General features: G+C 46.2%; 1 protein-coding gene across 1 annotated transcript; it reads right to left on the bottom strand.

Moving 5' to 3' along the window:
• Positions 1–5,971: 5,971 nt before the first annotated feature.
• On the bottom strand, positions 5,972–20,549 carry LOC131284266 (histone-lysine N-methyltransferase, H3 lysine-79 specific). Its single transcript, XM_058313120.1, has 8 exons — positions 20,280–20,549; positions 18,771–20,200; positions 17,096–18,228; positions 14,177–17,053; positions 13,826–14,035; positions 13,334–13,753; positions 6,287–7,200; positions 5,972–6,139 (listed from the first exon to the last, which is right to left on the bottom strand). Exons 1-8 carry the CDS (start codon positions 20,544–20,546, stop codon positions 5,972–5,974), a joined length of 7,419 nt encoding a protein of 2,472 aa, XP_058169103.1. The 5' UTR covers positions 20,547–20,549.
• Between the last annotated feature and the right edge of the window lie 411 nt (positions 20,550–20,960).

The following is a 20,960-nucleotide window of genomic DNA, read 5'->3' as shown; positions in this document are numbered from 1 at the left end:
AAGGGATGCTGAATCATTCGACTCGAAGCAAAACACGCCCCAAATGAAGATGTATGGTACGACATCGCAATCAGCGGCAACCGAATCCGAGTCCGCCTGTCGGCGGGGAGGCCATCTGTAAAGCTGTAGCCACAAACAGATGTAATTGTATTTCCTCCTGCAGCCGGTTGCCGTTAAATAAAACAAGTGATAGAGGGTTTTCCGTGAAATGATGGCCCGACAGCTCTCGAGTTGCAGATCCTCCTTGCGTTTTCGTTCGTTTGACACAGCAATGATGCCAAAAAGTATGTTTTTAAAAACCAACCTCGGCGGAGATATGTTCCATAATGTTGTTTTTAACGCAAAACGTGGCATATTTTAATAAATCCTCACTTTGATCCTACGCCGAGAAACTGATTTACTACGATGTGGCATGCAGAAAATTTTAGCTGTGCGTTTCTAGCAAAGACTCATCTACAATGTAAATTGAAATGTTGGGTTAGTTTTTGCACCGGAACTCAAACCAAAGTATTTCGAACAAAAGGTAGAACGATTGTTCCATAGCATGATTTGTACACTTTGCTTCCAATTTACCTTTTATAGCAGCATTCCGTTGATGATGTGCCAGTTTTGTTTAGAATAGATTGTTTTTCCTTTAAACCAGTGCAACACTTGTCCAGCCGGAGGCAATATGGAGATTTTCTGAAAATTCTATCGAAAGCCACGGTAGATGTATCGTGTCCATTGTAAAAATCCTGAACGTTCAAGAAATAAAGTTTACAAACCAAGATAAAAGTAGTTCGTATCATAGAGTTCGCATAAACGCGTGCAATGGCGTTCGGACAAGTAAAATAATCAAGTAGTGATCACAGTTGCAAAGCTAGAGTCATCAGTTCCTGAGAAAAACTAATGCACAATCGCTGCTTTGAAGCATACTTTGTAAAGCGGGCACCGCATCAGCATAATCATCATCCGCTACCGGACGGTAGGTAAAACGAAAGGGTACTTAAATTTGTCAACGATCTATGTATTCAAGGATTACACCTCCCAATGTACTGAGGGTTACGCCAAACGAAGGCGGCATAGGTGTAGTGTCCTCCTGGAAGACTATCTCCTTTTTTTCTTTTCTCAGTGTACTGAACACTGATAAACACAAAAAGCTCACGGTGCTGTTATCGGGAAAGGACGATCGCTGTTGAGATTCGTAGAATCAAACAACTGAAGATGGGTACAGGTGGTGATGACGGTTTGTATTGTAAAAAGGATCAACATTTAGCGTACTGTAAGCATGCAACTGGTCAACTTGTCTGTACAAAGTAATTTAGAGGAAGTAGTTGAAAGGTAGGAAGTTTGTGGCAGTATAAAGAAATATAATCTTTTGTATGTGTACGTGTGATTAATGCCGTGTTCTAACAGAGATGATAGAAATTGTACTACCGGTAAATAAATGTAATTAATCTGTGTAACACGACACTAGAGCGCGAACCAATAGATGGGTACTACATTATTGGCAAGATAGCGGAAAACTCCGATTCAAACGCCCGTAGGAGCAACATCGTTTGTAAAGCACACCGTTGCGACTGTATGTTTGTATGTAGCGTTGTAAGTTTTAACTACTATAGCAAGATGTAACGATGTGATCAAATACAAGAGGAGATAAGCGTAGGATGATATAACATGTGTAGCAAATATATAATGTTGCGTAAGGTTTAAATGAAACCCGATTAGAACTGTTACTGCGTGCCAAGAGGGTGTCCATGAATCAGAAATAAAAGTAAACAATCGATGCTAGAAGTTGTGAAAAGTTTATAGATCCATACAAACCGACAGCCCTTGAAGTAGATTGTATTCCGACCAAAAAACCAAAAAAAATAAAAGATCATAAACTGTGTTTGAATACCGATATTGTGGTTGTGGATGTTGTCTTTGGAGAGTAAACAAATAACAACCATTTGTAACAAATGGTAATGTAAATACATAAGTTACAAAACAACAACTTTTCTTCGTGTTCTTTCCTTCTGGTTGATATTATTTTAAGCTGCATGATGACATTCAATAAAATTAAGAAAAAATCGTAAAACACGATTCAATGTTTCTAACCATGAAAACACGACACACAAACAAAATGTTAATATTTTTGTAGAATGTTTATATTTTCAGGTTTTAATATTATAATAATTATTATTTTTCCTCCAAATAAGATTACTTACGGATAAGATTTTTTGTTTGTATTTGTTTTCCGCAGCCCTAATCTGCGCCAGCTCTATATCGATTACGTTCTAATAATTTATGTAGTTTGTTTTAATGCTTTCCCTTGTTGTTGTAGTTGTCTCTCGAAGTGAGTGTTTCGCTCTACTTGATGTTACGTTCGTTTTGTTTTGCATTGTTTTTGTGTTCGTTTTGTAAATTTCTACGAGAATACACTCATAAATGCATCTCCTCAATGCTACGACTAGTGGTCTACGCGCTAAAACTTATGCTTTGTCTGCCCGTTTCTTTCGTTTGCTCCTGGGCTTTATTACGCTTCTGCAACGTTCACAAACCAAACGAACAAAGTTCAGCGGTGAGCCACGGGGCCAATAAGTTTCAGGAAGTTCGTTGCGCCACGGATCATTACGTTTCGGCTAACTTAATTTTACCTATAATTAGCAGTACAAAACCATACGCCAAAATCCAAGCCGAGATGGTTGTTTACGTTACCAGAGATCATTTATTAAGAAAAAAACACGTGACGAAACTCGACGGGATACGAAAAAAATGATAAAATGTGTATAATTTAAATACAATTTTTACAACGTCCGAGCGATTTTACGTTACCCCTATCGGTAAACAATATTCTACTACACTAAGTGTATCCCATCTCGCTTGAGGGTATTAGGATTTATATTATAAACACGATTGATTTACACATTTGTGTGCTCTACGCGCTCATCGTTGAGCCGGAGGGAAAGTTAACTAATTCGTAACGTAAAATGGAACTAAAGCCCTTTTGCGGTAAGCGCAACGCAATAAAAAAAAAAAGGAGCAAATGAATATAGTTTACATAAAATTACACATTTGCTCGACATCGGACGAGGTTGTTTAAAACATTTTCTCACCCAAAGATGCCACGTCCGACTAATATACGCGGTTTTCCGTTAAGATTGTTTCCTCATCCATCCATTTTGTTCTCTGCTACTAATGTTTCCTGTGATCGTACGAGGTTCATGCGAATTGGGGGGTTTTTGGTGTACCTCTACTATTGCATTCGTTTGCTGTTTTGTTATTTCTTGGTCAAACAAGTGTGTATTACAAATACCCTTTATTTTCCTTTCTTTCTATTCACTTTTGTATCCATAGTGCTGAGCGTGCACATCCATGCCCCATTTTTTCTATGTTTTTTCTTTCGTTTTCCTCTTCTGTTTCATCCCACTACCGTCCACTAGCCAACGTGAGAGAGAGAGAGAGATATATTTCTACATTGCGTATGGGTAATACCTGTAATTTGTTATTTTGTAATGGTTCGTATTTTAAAAAAGCTTCCGTAAAAGCTTGAAAGAACGATAACCCCCGCCGATGATGCTGGACGCCTCAGGTACGCGGGGGCTCGCGGATGAGCTAGACGTTTCTACAAATGCCTCCCCCTAAGTGGTAGTACGTACTAGAGTTTTGTAGGTATAATTTTGGCATATTTTGCTTTTCCCTCCTCTTCTATTTAAGAATCCCAAAACGATGCATCAGATGGATGCTCTATGGTTCCACGAAAAATGTTATGATGTGTGTGAAAGGCGCATAACAGATGGAAAACGATTTTCGATAGCGGATGGGGCGCAATTTTCGAATACAGCCAAACCAGACAAAACCAGGATGATGTTAGAAAATCGTTGAACTCAAACTCAAATAAAATAAAAAAGGAATAAATAAAATTATTAAGAAAATGAATTTTAATTTCGAAATTATTTCAAACACAGTTTGACAATTCTCATTCAGTTCTTGCTTTTCGTTGCTGGTCTAAAAGACTACCTTGTCTCTAACCGGTGTCGTGAAAAGTCGGTACGGGCTTGATTTGCTATTTAACTATGCCTTACTCTGCTTTGCTCTAGGTTTACTAATTGCTTATGTATAACATAAGAGTACGATACGAAAAAAAACCGTGCCCTTCTCTCCTTACAAACGCTTAAAAGTGCAGACTCCGCAGACGCGCAGATCGTGATTTACAATTGGCTACTTAAGAACTAAGTGTTCACACTACCAACATAACATCATATGCCAGCCGCTCATCGGCAATACCGATGCCGATGAACAACTTAAAACACATTTTTCGAACTCAACGGAACCAACGATAAAAGACACACGGAGGTTTAACAGATAAAAAGTAAGAACAAATGGAAAAGAAAACATTGGGAGAATAAACGAAAACGAAGTAAAAAGATAAAGAAAAAAAAGGACAACTTAATGTTGTGACGTGGCCTACCATGCTCCCGTACCGTCTCTGAAGGAAAATTCACAGGACAAACATCTACTATTTTGGCCTGGTTATAATCGAAGCAACCACCGGTTTCCCTGGGTTTCCCTTTTCATTCCACCAACATGTACGGAGTGCTTCAGTATCAGTACTAGAAATATATATTCCTCTGTTTTCATTTCAATATCGTCTGCACAGCTGCACCTTACTACCGTAATGTTGCATTTATTCCGTTTTTTGTATTCGATCTCCGTTCCATTCTATTGCATTCGCTATCGTGTGCCGCTGTGTTGTGCTAAAAAATAGTACCTGCTATAACACGAATGAGGTTTATCATTTGCTTCTTGTTTCCGGGTGTTGTTGTGAAGTATTTTCTTCGCATTTTGTGCAGGTGCCCATTTGATGTTTTAATTTCCTTAAGTAAACATTTTCTTTCTTTATTCAGCTAAACTGTGTGTGTGTGTATCCCCAACAAGAACGGAAACGTAAGCATTTGATGGAGCGTTTAGTATGCGGGAAGAATTCGCTGTTCGACGACTTCGGAACGACTTCAAAGAGGTTTTAGGATAAATGCTTGACGATGCACTAGATGTTTGGTTCAAAAGTTTCAAAGGAATAAATTTAACTTTACTACCGGCCTGTTCCGTGTCTCCGGGATAAGTTTAGTGTTCCCTCCGAAAAATCGAAACCTAAAAACACAGCCTAACTCTTCGCGAAAGTGGCAGGATGGAGTAATATGACTCGTTTAAAAGAATAAGTTGGCAGTTAACAAGTGAAACAATTCAAATCAGTCTTAGTCGCGGCCGCTACACGTTTCGTTTTGTGTGTTTCCTTTTTTGTTACTGCCCAAGGAAGCATCGGAATTATTTGTGGCAGTAAAAAGAAACCTAACTCCTATCGTCGTTGCATACAGGGTACTGGTACGATTGAATATGAAATGACAACTTCTTTGCAAAAATATGTCACGCTTTTATCCTTTAATAGAAAGTAAGAAAATTACAATCGACTGTTGTACCAAAACTTCACAATTTCATCCTTTCTAATTCTCACAAATAATTTCATGTTAAAAACTTGATATGCGCAAAAAAACGAAATAACAAAAGCTTTTGTTGCATGTCACATTATTTCTTTTCAATTAACCGTCATTATGGTGGTGTGTGTTGTTACGTTGATTTTAGGACAAATTTATGATACTTCCATAATGTTTTTCCAAGCTTCTAATGTTAGTAGAAAAAAAAATGCCTCGAATTTCGTAATTCAGTTCAAAGACGTTCATCGCATTGAAATTAATTATTAATTGAGCAAAACGTTTCGACCGCGAAATTGAATAAATTCTACAAAAAAAAAAAACAAGATCTAGCCTAAATAATTATCGACTGCGGTTTTAGAAAGTACAACTAGAGACGTTTTGGAAGTTCTGTGAAGGAACTGAACACGTGAAACAAAATCCATTATTGATCCTCTGGCCTAGAGATCGACAGATTAAAGGAAACAACATGATCGCAGGAAAAAAACAACAAGATGGTGTCATTACTACTGCACGATCAATCAATTAGTGTTACCGCTTGCACCCGCCGAGCGACCCGTCCGAGAGGACGTAGCCGAACCGGACGACGCGTTTGAATGTTCGTCGTCCCAGTTCCAATCCTTGCCTTTCGGTCGAAATTTGGCCGATTTGTGCTTGTGCTGCTGTTGCTGTTGTTGTTGTTGTTGCTGTTGCTGCTGCTGTTGCTGCTGCTGTTGTTGTTGTTGCTGTTGCTGTTGTTGTTGTTGCTGTTGCTGTTGTTGCTGTTGTTGTTGCTGTTGTTGTTGCGGTATTCCCTGGTGATGATCTGCATTACCGATCTTGCCATCAGCACCTACGACGTTTGAAACATTTCCGGAAGCGGACGTTCCTACGTTGACGATTTCGCCTCCATCGGCTGGTTCACCACCACTGATCGCACTGTTCCGGCCACCGCTCAGACTCTCCTCGTACTCTTCCCAGTTGCGTTCGCGGAACTTCTTCTTGTAGTGCTTCTCGGAAGAGGATGAAGACGACTTCGATTGACGTTGATACTTGAGGGGTATACCGAGGCTACTGCTGTTGCTGCTGTTGCTGTTGGAGTTTCCTGCTGCCATAACAGTGCTGCTGGTGGTACTTGTAGCGCCACCGGTACTACTTGTTGGATGCAACTGGGACGGTTGTACAACGGAGGTTGTGACTCCGGTCGCGATCGTCGACACTGTTGGATGGCCAAAGAGCAGTGGCGGACTCGAGGATGGGCTCGGTGTCCGCGGAAGACCCACGTCCGACAGTGGCGGACTGTCGACCGGTTCGGCCGGCGATGATTTGATGATCGGTACCATGTGTTTCATCATTAGCCCGCCAACGCCACCGACACCGTTGCCTCCACCACCGTGCGGTGCCCCGCCAGCGTTACCCCCGGAACCGACCAAACCACTGATGATGCTGCCGGTGCTGCTGCTGCTGCTGCTGCTGCTGCTGTTGCTACTGTTGCTGCTTAGGCTGCTGCTGCTGCTGCCAGCACTAGCACTGCTCGGTGGCACATCGAGCTGCGAGGACGACGAGGACGACGACAAGAACGTCCGACTGCTGTGATCACTCTGGTTGATTCCACTGTCCGGTGATGTGGTGCAACTGGTTGAGGACGGTGGCGCATCTTCGTTCGAGCGGCGTGTTTTGTCCAGCTCGGTCGAGGCAAATGCAACCAGCCGATCAAACCCGGAACTAACGCGATCATGCCAACTTGACTCGTCGTCACCAACCACGTCATCTAGGAGGGGTTAAGGATGGAAATGAATTGAATTAGAAGATACAGCCCGCTCAATCTCATTCTTGTTGAAGCACGTCACAAATAAAATTCATACACTTGAAAACCAAATCGTAAAACAATATTATTAAGCGAACGGAAAAGATCCTTTAACTCAATCAAACCACTTCAAATCGTTCCACTATTACAACTGGCATTACACTTACGCCGTGTAATGAATAAAATGTGAACGTAAGACAAAATCGAAATAAACTGATAACAAATTTGAGAAAACTAAAAAGAATATTACGAAAAAAAAACCTTTTCTCTTCCCTAAAATATAGCTAAATGATATGCATGATAAGGTCAACGACAACGAGAAACACAACAATAACTTTATGTTATACAGAAAGAAAACCACCACCATAAAATTGCAAAAAAGAAGGGGTCAGTTTCAATTAAAACAACACACGATAACCCAACAACCAAACAATGGCAGCAGTGAACTTAGCCTAGATTCTAAAAAAAATCAAATTAACGCAAGTACTAAAATCTTCTACTACACGACAATTATATGTATTCTATATCTAATACAGTGAGTGCCTTATAAGCACTAACGGGAAAGTGAACAAATCTACCAAAAACCACAACCGATAATAACAATAATTATGAGTACAACAAAACACACGCAACACAAGTGTACCTAATAAATGATAAATTAAAAGTGCTTGCATTTCACGCCTGCCAATTGCTGGATAGATTGTGGAAATGTACATTTTGTGCCGGTAATAATGAAAAAACTTCCATTTTACAATATTAGATAAGACAGGAAACACGAAATAAGTAACACGATCAAAAACATGCAAGTGATACAGTACAATAGATGGGTGCCGCTGCTGCATTGGATGTATTTGACAGGTTGAAACCATTAGTGACAATGTTTCGGCCAGTTTATGGACAGCTGGAGTGAACCGAAAGAGAATCGAACAGTGAAGATAGTTTTCTCCGGAGCTTGTTTGGCGCTGCAAGGACTTTGAGCAAGGATTCCATGGTCCAGTACATACATTTCTCAAGAGAAAAATTGAATTAAGGGTCTTATAAAACTAAACTGTTGCTTGTTCCTTCCACGAAGTATTGAAGGGCGGTCCCAGGGTGTCCAATTTACTATCCACAATTCTGCTGCGCTTTTGTTTAGTAGTTCCTTATATTATATTTTTCCCTTTTATATACACATTTCGCAGCAATTGTATGAGTTTTTTCGTTGCTGGTTTCTTTTTTCTGTCGTTTTTAACCATTGTTTTGTTAGTAAACGTTATCGGCTCATGATTTTGGTATATTTTCAGTAGTTGATTTTCTGCTTTGATAGTCAATTTTCTTACAATTTTTCCTCTGCTTTTACTATTTACATTTGCAACAACTTAACTTATTTTGATTTTGAGACTATATTAAAACAATTGTTTTGTTAGAAAGAAAAACCAAAACAAGTTATTAATGAAAAATATTTAGATCATGGAAACTAAGAGAAGGTTAGAAAAACAAATGCTTGTTCAACACGCTGTTATATGATGAGTTTAATTGTTTTTCTATACCACTTTGAACTTCTAGAGTTTCTTATACCACCATCACATCCTTATCAACTTATCTCCGCTTTACACAGTCCAGGCCGCTGGTTTGTTATAGAGCATTATTATAATCCTCTGGTCACCCTTTTTTATTATTTATATCCTCTCATTTATTAGAACCCCTTTGCTAGTGGATGTAATTGTTGTGTTTTCGTTGAATGATGATAGATGGGAGCCTCTGTATGTTAGCATGTTTCAAAAATGGTCCTATATTCTGTTTAGAAGAACACTAAGCTCGAACTAAGAATCAGCAGGTACGGAGAATAAACGCCGTATGTGAGTAGATGGAAAACAAACACGAAGCAATGCTGACTTTACTGATCGCCAATACACGCGAAACACTTGCCACACACCAAGCTAACGTCAAGCAGAACGAGTGCAATCGTAGTAATCCTCGATTTGTTCTCGCGAAAAGCGATTCCGATCCAACGCTTGTCAACGTCGAAATTGATTCTTTAAATTCATCCAATCGTTAGTATTTCTTTTTTCAAACATTTTCGACAATAATATGCTTTATACTTTTAGCGCTGGATTTGCCTCAATCGATGACGCCCTACTGTTTGGTGTGTTGTTGTTGTTGTTGAAGGAGATAAAATGAGAATGTGTGCATATACTCGGATGATGATTTTTGTATGTTTGAGTTCGTTCCCTAACCTTTTAAGATTATGTTCTGCTATCTCGCATATTGCAAATGATCAAACGTGGACGTGGAATCTGCTTCCACTTTTCTGTGTCTGTGCACCCTAGCCTAGAAAACTTACCTGTGGTGGAATGTTTAGTGAGATGGTTTATTTCGGACTAGCCACATTACAGTGGGCCATAGGGTCCATTCTCTCCCTCCCCCTCCCGTCATTCTTCCCGTGTAAGCTGCCCGAAAACGGAGAACAGCGGTCGGAGGAGGGAGGATCATGTTCGAGCATCGTTGCCTTCGTCAGCTCTAACCGATGCGATTCCGTCGCCGTTCGTGAGGGCCGCCGTTGGCTGAGGGAAGGAGGAAGTAGTAGATGGAGGAGATTGCACTACTGGTTGCAGCACTTCTTGGGAAGTCTTCCGTGCCGGTGGTAGTTGTGATGAAGGTGCTAGTTCCACCACCGAAGCCTCTTCTAAACTCTTTGTTCCTGTCCCTTGCTGATAGGCCTTCGTCGAGCTGGGCGCGCTCACGTGGCCGACAACTACGTCCCGATACTGACCACCGGGTACGGTGATAACTTTGACTGCCTTTTTCACCCGCGCCCCGATGGCGTTCTTTTTCACGCTATCACCGGCCGCAGGGCCAACGACGACAGGACCCAGCGAACTGCACACTGTCGATATGCTACCACCACCACCAGCAGCAATAGAGGCCACGGTACGGCTATGCAATGGTTTGACCTGCACGCCACCACCAGCGCACCGGGCGCCTCCATTTTCTCCTCCTCCAATGTTCTTCTCAAGCCCGACCACCGATAACTTTCGACCCGCCGGAGGATGCGGTTGCTTCATTGTGCTGAGAATTTTGAACACCGCCGGCTCGACAGCTGCCAGTGCCAGCGAGGACCGGGTTCCCGGGCGGGGCGTTTCGCAAGCATTTATCGTGACCGTCCCACCGGCCGAGCCCCCCGTCGTGCACTCGATCGTGCCAGTCACGCTGTTGATTATGATAGTGGTAGTTACGTTGCTGTTAGTTGCCTGGACCGGTTGCGGCTGCGAGACGCATCCATTGCGAGGCTCCGGCGCAGTCACCGGACACTCCACCATCGCTACCGGCTTTCCACTGTGACCGACCGCCGTGGTGGAAGTATTAGCTGAAGTAGTTGATTCGTTGCTAGTAGTGAAGGAAGGACTACCACCGGTGGTATTGAAGGTTGAAGTAGTATCCGTGGTAGTAGCAGAGGTAGAGGTAGTAGTATTGGTAGTAGTGGCTGAGCTCAGATGAGTACCGTGGCCTAAGACCAATATACACACAGGTTTGTTTATACAGGTTGCACACTACAGAAACTGTTATATTTGATTGCTGCATCTTTTTTTTTATCATCGATCTATCTTAGCCCAAACCCCCATTGTACGAGCGAGGAGAGATGTGGAAGCAATGCTTATGTTACATTAGATGCACCCTCGACAAGAGCAAACGCGCCCTAATCCCCTCCAGACCCTCCCCCTCTCTCGGTAGACTTGGTTTAGCGCTACATCGAACAGCAGATTGTGTTGCTAGCGAGCAACGATGATGGTAAAAGCAAAAGAAAGATAGATTTTCGATTTGGTTTTTTTAAGAACATTCACAAGAGAACAAGCAATGAGAACGACAGAATGGGACAGAAAACCAGCTTCGGAGACTTGATCTCTCAACTTCTCAGACAACACATCAGTGACCGGACTTATTTCCTTCAGACTTCTATGATCTATGATTCAGCCTAACTCTCCTTAGTGTTAGACAATTTCGATATTTCTTAATTGAAAATTCTTAGCACGTCTAATCTTCTACCGTTAAATAATCTCTTCTTTTTACAATTAAATTTAGACCACAACTGTTCGGTAAACTATTTAAAACAAATGTAAGGAAGGAAAACTAAAATAATCTTAGGGGGGTTTGAAAATACCCCGATCAACCTTTCAAACTAGGAAAAAGTTTGCAGAAGTAAAGAAATAAAATCACAATAAATTATGTTTTCAGTAAACGGAACTGAAGATTTAGTTGCAGTTGTACATTCACCACAACAGAACGTAAAACAGAAAAGGATAAATCGCACCAGCGAAACAACAAATGAAACTATCTACGAAAGCAGGACACAACACAAATAAGGGTGATAACAATGAGCTACGTAAAGAGCAAAGAAAATATGATACCAGACAGGATAGTGGAATATGGAAGTGATCAGATGTGGTTCGGAGGAAATGCGATACTTAATGGGCGCTTGATACCCAATAGTGGTCCTACTTAGAATTTCGGTTTATTCATTACGACACATTTTGAACAGATTTAACTTAAAATAAAATCATAACCATATTTCACTATGATTGACGCATATTGTACATCGTGCGTGGTTCTTTGTATGTGTGTTCGTGTATTTTATTTTTAAGATTTCGGTGCGCTCTTCTAAAAGCGTGGTTCAACCGTGGTTCTGGTGCAGCAACAATGGAGATTCCACTTCGCCTCCACTTACTTGCCGTTTTGTGTGATGTAAAAAATCTCACATGATAAAACTACACTGATTCAGTCTTTTCATTTCAGTGGGATTTTAGTGGCACACACACACACAAAAGTCCATGAAACATGTGCAATGAAACGGTTTAATTTCGTTAGAAAACCCAAAACGAAAAGCACTCCAACGCAAAAAGAAGAGAGATCGGAAAAGCGAGAGTGAATTTGGAAGCGCACGAAAAAAGAAAAAAAACGAACAAAACACAGGAAAACACACACCAGATCAAACTCACTCACACGACATTGTACCTACTGCGGATGGGAGACAGACGAAGGGGGGTAGAGAGAGAGATAAAGTGAGATGGGTTGGAGTCGATCTAATCGCTCACTAACGATCGCGTGCACTATCGTGGCTAATAGGAGGCACACCTAATGGTAGTAGGCGGTAGTAGTTCCGTCTGGAACGTGATAAAGAGTAAACGAAATAGAAGAAAAACGATCTTAGTAACGTTCTATCATACTGGCCGCCTCGCATCGGTGTACATTAATGTACCAACTTTAACCTGGTTTATGTTCCAGGCAACGATCGCATAAATTCCTCCGAACCCCAGCTGAATTTTCCATTTACCCATGCCCGACAGTAATGTTAAAGGCAACACGTAAAAAACGATGGTTGTTCACGAAGACGAAGACCACGAATGTTGAATGAGACACTAGAAATGTTATGCCGAAAGGGAGTAGCACCAAAAAGGAACTTAAGGTGAAAAGGGAATATATTAATAGAAACAATGTCTACAATGTTACAAACAACTCAAATCTATGCAGCATACAGGAACTTCAAGCCAAAGAAAGGAAGTACAACAGATCCGTTCAGTATAGGGTAGTCACGCAATAAGAACAGAAGGAATATTCTTAACTTTTAAAACTACGGTTAGCAAAAGCACTAGAATACACTTATCATACAATAACGATCGTAACTTTCTACTGTCGTCATTCTTTGAAGTATTGAGAGTAGCAATGGTCAACCATGACCAGGGATTTGAAAAATCAATGACAATCTTTGCTTGTCGTATGCAATAGTTCGACAGAGGAACGATGTGAGGAAACAAAACGAGAATGAATGTACCAACGCAAAAGAACATTGAAATAATTTCAAAAAGTTTTCCATTCTGATTTAAGTCAAGCGTTGAAAATGTTCAAAATTTTCTAACAAACAAAACAAGAGAATCTACAACGACGAACCACGACCATGAGAGGTCATAAACGTTAGAGGAGTTTAATTAACAAAACAAGAACTGTAGCACTACAAGACAAAAAGAAAGATCGACTTAAAAATTATGTTAAAAAAGTTCCACGTTAGGGTGGCAATTTCAGTCGGAAGGCGGTTAAGTTTCCGTTCCAACCACACCATGCTTACCGTCAACGTCGTTCCGTGAATGATGATGATGATGGTGGTTATGGTGGCGTATGGCGTGCATCTGATGGTGGAGATGATGGCGACCCCCATCGTCCACCACGGAGTTTATTTCCGGGCTCATCACTAGCGGTGGCGCTACGAGTAGCCCGCCGCGACCAACGACGGCACCGGTTGGGGCACTGTTCGGTGCAGCACCACCACCTCGGGACACGTGCTGCAGCAGTTCAGGATTGCCGGCAATCATTGCATCGGAACAATCGGACGCGCTGACTACCGAAGCCGACGAAGATGTGTAGAGCATCTTGGGCGGACGGGTGCCGGGTGGATGTTCCACGATCGGTGAGGTTCGTTTCAAAGCCAGCGACGAGGACGAGGACGACGAGGACGAGGTGGATGATGAAGACGAGGATGAGGTGTATTCTGAAAATACAAAATCAAATTAGATTAATGGGCACAGCAACAAGGTTGATTCGATTGTTGGTCGAGACATACTTTCAGACTTTATGTGTGCAGTTTGTACTATCGGAAGGCTTCCACCGTGGATATTGCTATTATTACTAATACTACTACTACTATTGTTGCTGCTGGTGGGTGCCGCGGAAGCGCTATGATGGATGCCCAAATCCCGCCGATGACGCTCCTCATCTTCCTCCTTGATCTTGAGTGTTGCTATAACACGTGCCTGCAATGAAGCAGCCAGACCTACGAGCAAATGGGATAGAAGATTTAGTATAAAGAACATCTCTTCAACATTGCCTCTAACACTAGACTATAATGCTTTGGAATCATGCTCGAATGCGCTTTGCAAATCTTATCCGAATGAACTGAGCCAGCATCACTTACCTTCCAGCGGAGGGCCACCATTGATCCGTTCCATTCGACTTTCCTCCATCATGAGCATCTCGCGCGATCGAGACATCATTCCGGCCTCGGTCATCGCTACTGCCGGCCCACGATGCAAATCAATCGGATGTACACCGCGATGATGCATACCGTGTGCCGGGTGGTGGTGGTGCTGCTGCTGCCCCGGATGTCCCATGCTGGATGGCGACGGAGATTGCACGGGATGCTGGAGGTGATGATGTTGATGTTGGAGTTGGTGTTGCTGCTGTTGCTGATGTTGCAACTGCTGTCGCTTGTGCTCGTCGGTGAAGTACGACTCCAGGTAGGGCTTCATGTCCGCCCGGGGCAGTGCCATGTACGGCATCGGTTCGCCGGGATGTCGCTCGTGGCGGGCCGAAGGTGCCTGCTGCTGGTAGACACTGCTGGACGAACCGGGGGGGCCTCCTCCACCAACAGGCCCCGAGGAGGCCGGTGAATATTGCTGCTGCGTGGCAACCACTGCTCCGCGCGGCGACACGATCGCTCCCGTCGAAGGTACTCCTCCTCCCGAAGACGATCCCTTGTGTGCGGTGGCCGGTGCTTTCGCATTGTACGCAACGACCTGCGACAGTGTGGCGAGATTGTTCTGACCGTGCAGGTGCACGGGTGATTTACTCGGCTCGCCGACGCTTCCCGGGCGCGAAATGGGACTGTACGTTCCCGGCGGTGGTCCGACGGCCACCTGTCCACCGTCCTCTAGCACCCGGATGCTGACACGTTCCGGGCGCTGGACGTTCGTGTTGATCACCGTATGGCTGGCGGAGGATGGCGGTGGACCACCACTACCGGCCACTACCGATGCGTTGTTCGCACCAGGCGGCGTCACTGTCGGCTGCTGCTGCTGGGCGGACATATTTATCGCCGCGTTTATAATCGACTGGTTCGATATCTCGAGTGTACGTTCGATTTCACCGTTCACCAGATCACCGATCGTTTTCGCCATACCACTGGCTCCTCCTCCACCGGCGGCGGCACCTGGTGGTCCGGCTCCACCGCCAGCGGAAGGATGGGTTAGCTTCTCCTGCGAAAGGTGCCGCCGGAGGGCCATCTTTGCCGGTGACACTTGCGTGTAGTCTGGCTGCGATGAGGATGATCCGGGGCGCGAATTATTACCACCGTGTTGCGACGAAGAGGATCCTCCTCCTCCTCCTCCACCTCCTCCTTGCGATGACACACCGGGCGAATGGGTGACCAGTGGTATCGGTTGTTGCTGTTGCCCTCCGCCACTGTTTATCGCGATGTACCGAACAGCTCCGCCACCGGAATTTGGCGGTGGTCCATAATCCGCCGGAATGCCGTCGAGCGAGCTCGTCGATGAACTGCGCGAATGACTCTGCAGCGCAACGGAGGTGGACACATCGAGTGCCGACGGAGGGGGGCCACCGGCAGCAGCTCGGGGATCGTAGCGGAAGTTTTCCGGCGCCTTAAACTCCATCATCTTGCCACCGTCGACCATGGCTGATGCTGCGGAACTCGCCCGCTGGTGATGAGCGGAGGGATGATGATGCAGGTGGTGCGCTTCGAGCGGTAAACCACTGCCCGATGCCGCGGCAGCCGCGTACATCATTGCCCGCTCCCGCTCGCGCAGCTCGCGTTCCTGTAGCGCGAGCAGTTGCTGATGTGTGCTGACCCCGGAAGACGAGCCGGGCGAGTGCAGGTGTGAACTGGTGCCAGCTGGTCCTCCCTTCGGCGTGTAGTACTTGGAACTCGGTGAGATCTTCGATCGATCGCTCATCGACGTCGGCGGTGGTGGCCCGGTGGGATGCATTTTGTACGGCGACGTTGGCACTGGCGAGGTCGTTATTGTGGTGCTCGAGTTTAGATGGTGCGTCGCGCTGGTGATGACGTTCAACATGCCCTGTTGCTGCTGCTGCTGAAGCTGATATTGCTGATGGTGCTGTTGTAGGGCATGTTGAGAATGAGGTGGATGACCGTGGTGTAAAAGCTGCTGCTGCTGCTGCTGACTCATCGGTCCCTGATGGTGATGATGCTGCTGCTGCTGCAGGTGCGACGGATGCGACAGATGATGTGCCGTTGGACTTGGACCACCGGAAGAAGGAGATCGTGAGGACATGTCGTGAGGCACCACCATTGAAGGATGATGATGAGCGCCGGAAGACTGTAGGTAGACGGTTGTTTTTCCACCACTCCCCGGCGGTCCGTAGCCTTCAGCCGATCTCGACTTTATAGGCGACGATCCCATCGGATCCACCATCATCATGGGCTGTGGATGACCACCACTGCCACTACGATGGTGATTCACCTCACGCTGTCCACCACCGGATGAAGCACTCCCCGAACCACCCGCTCCCGATGGGGCGGCGCCATTCGAAGCATTTGAGGAGCTAGATCCGCTTTTCGACGGTCCTTGCAGCACGGATGTGATAATGCTCTTGAGACGATCCTCAAAGTTAACCACCTTATGCGAGTCGTGCAGTTTCCCACTTCCCCGTCCACCACTCTCGCTCCGTGCGCCACTGTGAAGATCGATCGCCGAAGATCCAGGTACATAGCATTTTGGAAGACCACCGCCACCGCCACCGCTACTAACGCTGTTCCCTCCACCGCCCGAGTTCGGAACAACACCCGATGGGACACCTGACGATCCAGCACTGTTGCTGCGATGATGATGATGTCCTTTGTTGATCGTCGATGCAGGAGCGGGCATCAGTGCCGCATCTGGATGATGCAGATGAGGATGGTGGGCAGGGTGCACCTGATGGTAAGCCGACGGCACCGAGCCAACTGCTCCGGATTGACTCACGGGAGGAGGTTGTTGAGGGCCAGCCACCGCCTGTGATGGTGGTGGTGGTGGTAGTGGCGCGCCCGAAGCTCCTCCTGCTACTGTTGTTGCTTGCATCGAATGCTTGCCGCCATCACCACCACCGCCACCACGCTCCTTGGAAGAATGTTTTCCGGCCGCCAGCAGCTTTCCCGCCTCGATCTGCCGGCCCGTTTCGAGGATCTTCTGCGCCAGTATCTCCGGATTGTTTTCCTCGATCTTGCCAATGTCGGGAATTTCGGGCCACTCTTGCGAACGCGTACGGTGCTCCCGAGACTTTCGCTGCGACGAGCGCGACGAACCGGAACTCTGCTTCGTCGTGTGAACCGTTACCGTCACCGGCGGTAGTGCGGCTGCCGGCGGGGGTGGTTGTAGTGGCGGCACGTGAACGGAACCCGATGAACCACGGTGGCCGACCCCGTGCGAAGCGGAATCGGATTGGGTATTATGCTGCTGCTTTCCTACACCAATACCACCACTTTCCATCGGATGATGATGGTCTCGCGGATGGTGCCCGGTTGAGTGGGCCGGATGGACCAGTACGTGTTCACGCACTTCCGTAGCACGGGCAACGGATATAATCGTCGAAGTGGCCGTTGAAACACCGCTACTGCTGCTGCTACTGATGTTGGCGCTGCTGGTAACCATTGCCGTTTGCATTGCCGCCATCGTCTTGCGCTCCTCGGTCATCTTCTCGATCAGGTTCAGCTCGTTCTCCAAGTTTGACACCTGCGCGTTGAGCTTCTTACGCTGCGCTAACGTGTTTGCGATCGCTTTTAGTACCACCTCGCTGGAACTCGACGGTGTCAGCTCGATGTCTTCCGTCTTGATGAACGGCTGCTGCTGCTGCGGGTGTTGCAGCGATTGGTGGTGCTGGTCGGTGGTCAATTTGGAGACGTGCTGCAGGACAAGCCGCTTCTGGTCCTGTTCTATCGCGTTCACCTGGTTCTGCAACCGGGCCGCCATACCTTGCAGCTCCTTGTGCCGGCCGACGATCTCCTTCGCCTTGCACAGCAGATCGTTCTGGCTCGTCGTGCTGATGCCCAGCTCGTTCATGCGCGCTTTCAACAACGCCACGCTGTCGTCGATCAGTACCTTGATCTGTTTCTCCAGCTGCCCGGCCCGGTTCAGCAGCCACTGGTTGCGTTCCTTTTCCCGCTCGATCTGCTGGTGGACGTTGTCCTTGTACGTGGGTTTGCGCATCGCTTCGATTGCCTTCATGAATTGAGTTCTGTAATAGAGAAGCATAATATTTAAATGTATAGGTATACAAAACCGATCCCTTTCTGCCTTCTATTAACGGTCAGTGATTACATAAGCTCGGTGCATCAACATTACTTTGTTTCTGATGTAGTTTTTCTGCACTAATTACTGTAGTTGTTGTCATTCAAACGAATCTTTTAGTTCAAATATCTTAAATTTTAAATGTTACTTTTGTTCACCACTAAACACCATCCGCAAAAGAGTTCCCAAGCAATTTAAAAATTACTTCAAAATTTTAACACAATGTTTTCACATTAAAAAGTAATAATTTTTTTTTTTTAATTAAAGAAATTGAAATTCTTTGAAAACAAGAATCGCTAACAAAATATTTTTTCCGAAACCTGGTCAAAAATACTGTGGTAGTGTTGGATAAAGGTGACATTATACACGCGAAAATATGTAAATCTTTCCCCATATTTGATAAGATGTATCAAATCAAAAGTCAATGCCTGAAAATTCAATAGATCTACGTAAAATAACTCGCATTATAAACCTTGCAGGACAACTTACTTGTAAAGATCGAGCAGTATCTGCAACGCGTACGGCGTCTCCGATGGGGCCTCGGGAATGTCCAGCTCGTTATGCTGCATGTCGCCCGCCAACGAGGTGAGCTGCTGGTCCACGCAGCCCGGTGCCGGCGGTAGCCGCTTGCCGATCATCTGATCCGACGTGCTGAGCAGCGTTTCGTTATGCAGCAGATCCAACCCGGCAATATTGAGCGGCCTTCGCTGGCGTCCCTTCTTGACGCGCCCCCGCTTCTTACCACCCACCATGGCCGCGACGGCCACGGCTGCAGCAGCCACCCCCTCCATCGCAGCGTTACTCTGTGCGACCGCAATAGTGCCTGCCGCCGCCGCCGAAGAGGCTGCAGCTGCGAGATCCGATTTCTTGACCGGTACCTTGTTGCGGGTAATCTTGCGCCGCTTCTTGGTGGCCACCGGGATGCGCCCGTTGCGCAGCACCGGCGAGTTGTTGTTCTCCTCTTCCGATGGGCTCGTCTTGCCTTCCTTACTGCTGTTCCAGTCGGACCAGGTTTTGCGTGCCGACGGCACCACCACGTCCGCATCGCTCTCGGACGTGCTGTCGTCGTGCGTGATCGCCTTCTGGTGATGGTGGCTGTTGTCCTTGCGCGACCGAGAGGCACGCGTCGAGTGCGATCCACTTCCACCACCCCCCGCACCAAGCGATCCGTCATGGTTTTCCGTGCCTTTCGTCTTCAACCGCTGGAAGTACCGCTCCAGCTTGGTCCGATCAATGATGTGCAGGTAGTACGACACCGGTTTACCCGTCCACGACACCGATCCCCTAAGCGGACTCATTTCACTCACGTGCATGATCGTCCCGATGTCGCTCAAATTGCGATCGGTTATCCGAAAGTTCAGCGGACAGAAGCTCTTCGACGAGACGATGCGGGCGCCGTCGCGCAAATCCGCAAACCGCTCCTTCAACTGATGATCAACGTTCGGACCAAACGCAAAGTTGTTCACGAACACGATCGTCGCCGAGGTGATCTTTTCCCGGTGCTCGTCGGCCAAAAAATCGCCCTTGATCAGCTCGTAGTCGCCGTACTTCTTGCCGAACCACCGCATCCACAGCTTGAACGTGGTGTTCATTCCCTCGGCGTACTTGGACGGCACGTCCGCCTTCTCGATGCCGAAGCACACCTTCACCGGCGTCGAAGCGGCCATCTGCAGCACCACCTGCCCGACGCCCGACCCGAGATCGACGAACACATCGTCCGCGGTGATCTTCACCTGGTCGATCATCTGGCAGATCAGATCGAACGACGTTTCACCGTACACCTCCGGCGAGAAGGGCTCGTACTGGTTAAGCTTTTCCGGTTCCACCACCGCCTGGTTGTACACCTGCTGTATGATGTGCTTCAGGAGCCCCCGCGACGGATAGGTGAACCTTTGATTCGATAGTGACGTGCCTTTTTGCTAAAACACAACAAAACAAACATAGAGTACAGTCAACCTAAACCTTTCTGATCATCTAACGTTCAACTTCGAAACTTACCAGTGCCGCCACGCTATCGATCGCCCGGTTAAACCGGTCGCACAGATTCTTCATCGCATCGTAGTCCCCCGTATCGAGCTTGTTCAGATCGATCTCCTCGATGGCGGACTTGATCTCCGGCATGTCCTCGCACACCCAGCGCACATTCTCGATCAGCTCGATGCCGGAATCGTGCCCGGTGCCGATCGAGAACGGCCAGTTATACAGAAACGGTTCCGCGCCGGCCGGTGACTGAAGCTTCAGCTCCTTATAGTTTGGCGTTGCCATCGCGATGGCCTTGCTACTTTGCCCGCCTCACTAATCCACGATGTTGCCGGGGTTCGGCGTACTGCAACGGTTTCTCTTTCTCCCGACTAACGACTACCACACGCACCTAGTAGCGCACGAGAACGATCAATTGACGTAGCTGTTTAGTCACCGGTCGGTAGTCTTCACTTACACGAGGTAGTAGTTATACGGTACAGTTGAGGAGCTCACTTTTGGCTAGCTATACTTCGTACCGAGCGGTGACAATTTTGCCCCTTTTGTTGTTATCGAGATGGTTGCGCTTATGCGTTGTGCTATATTAACCGTTACTTACAGCTACTATTTGCACTAAAATTACACTATTATACTACACACTCCGCGCGCCCCCTCCACTGTTGTTCTTTTACTTTTGTTTTTCCCTCAAACTCTCAGATG

The sequence above is a fragment of the Anopheles ziemanni genome, chromosome 3, assembly GCF_943734765.1.
Source record: "Anopheles ziemanni chromosome 3, idAnoZiCoDA_A2_x.2, whole genome shotgun sequence".
NCBI lineage: Eukaryota > Metazoa > Arthropoda > Insecta > Diptera > Culicidae > Anopheles > Anopheles ziemanni.
This window is presented reverse-complemented; position numbering and strand designations above follow the sequence as displayed.

Excerpts from the sequence above, each read along its gene's own strand:
- LOC131284266 (XM_058313120.1), bottom strand. The coding sequence starts at position 20,546 with ATGGCAACGCCAAACTATAAGGAGCTGAAGCTTCAGTCACCGGCCGGC. Across the intron at positions 13,754-13,825 it reads TGCACACATAAAGTCTGAAA|AATACACCTCATCCTCGTCT; the intron begins GTATGTCTCGAC and ends TTGTATTTTCAG. Across the intron at positions 6,140-6,286 it reads CCGGAAATGTTTCAAACGTC|CAGCAACAACAACAACAACA; the intron begins GTAGGTGCTGAT and ends CAGCAGCAGCAA.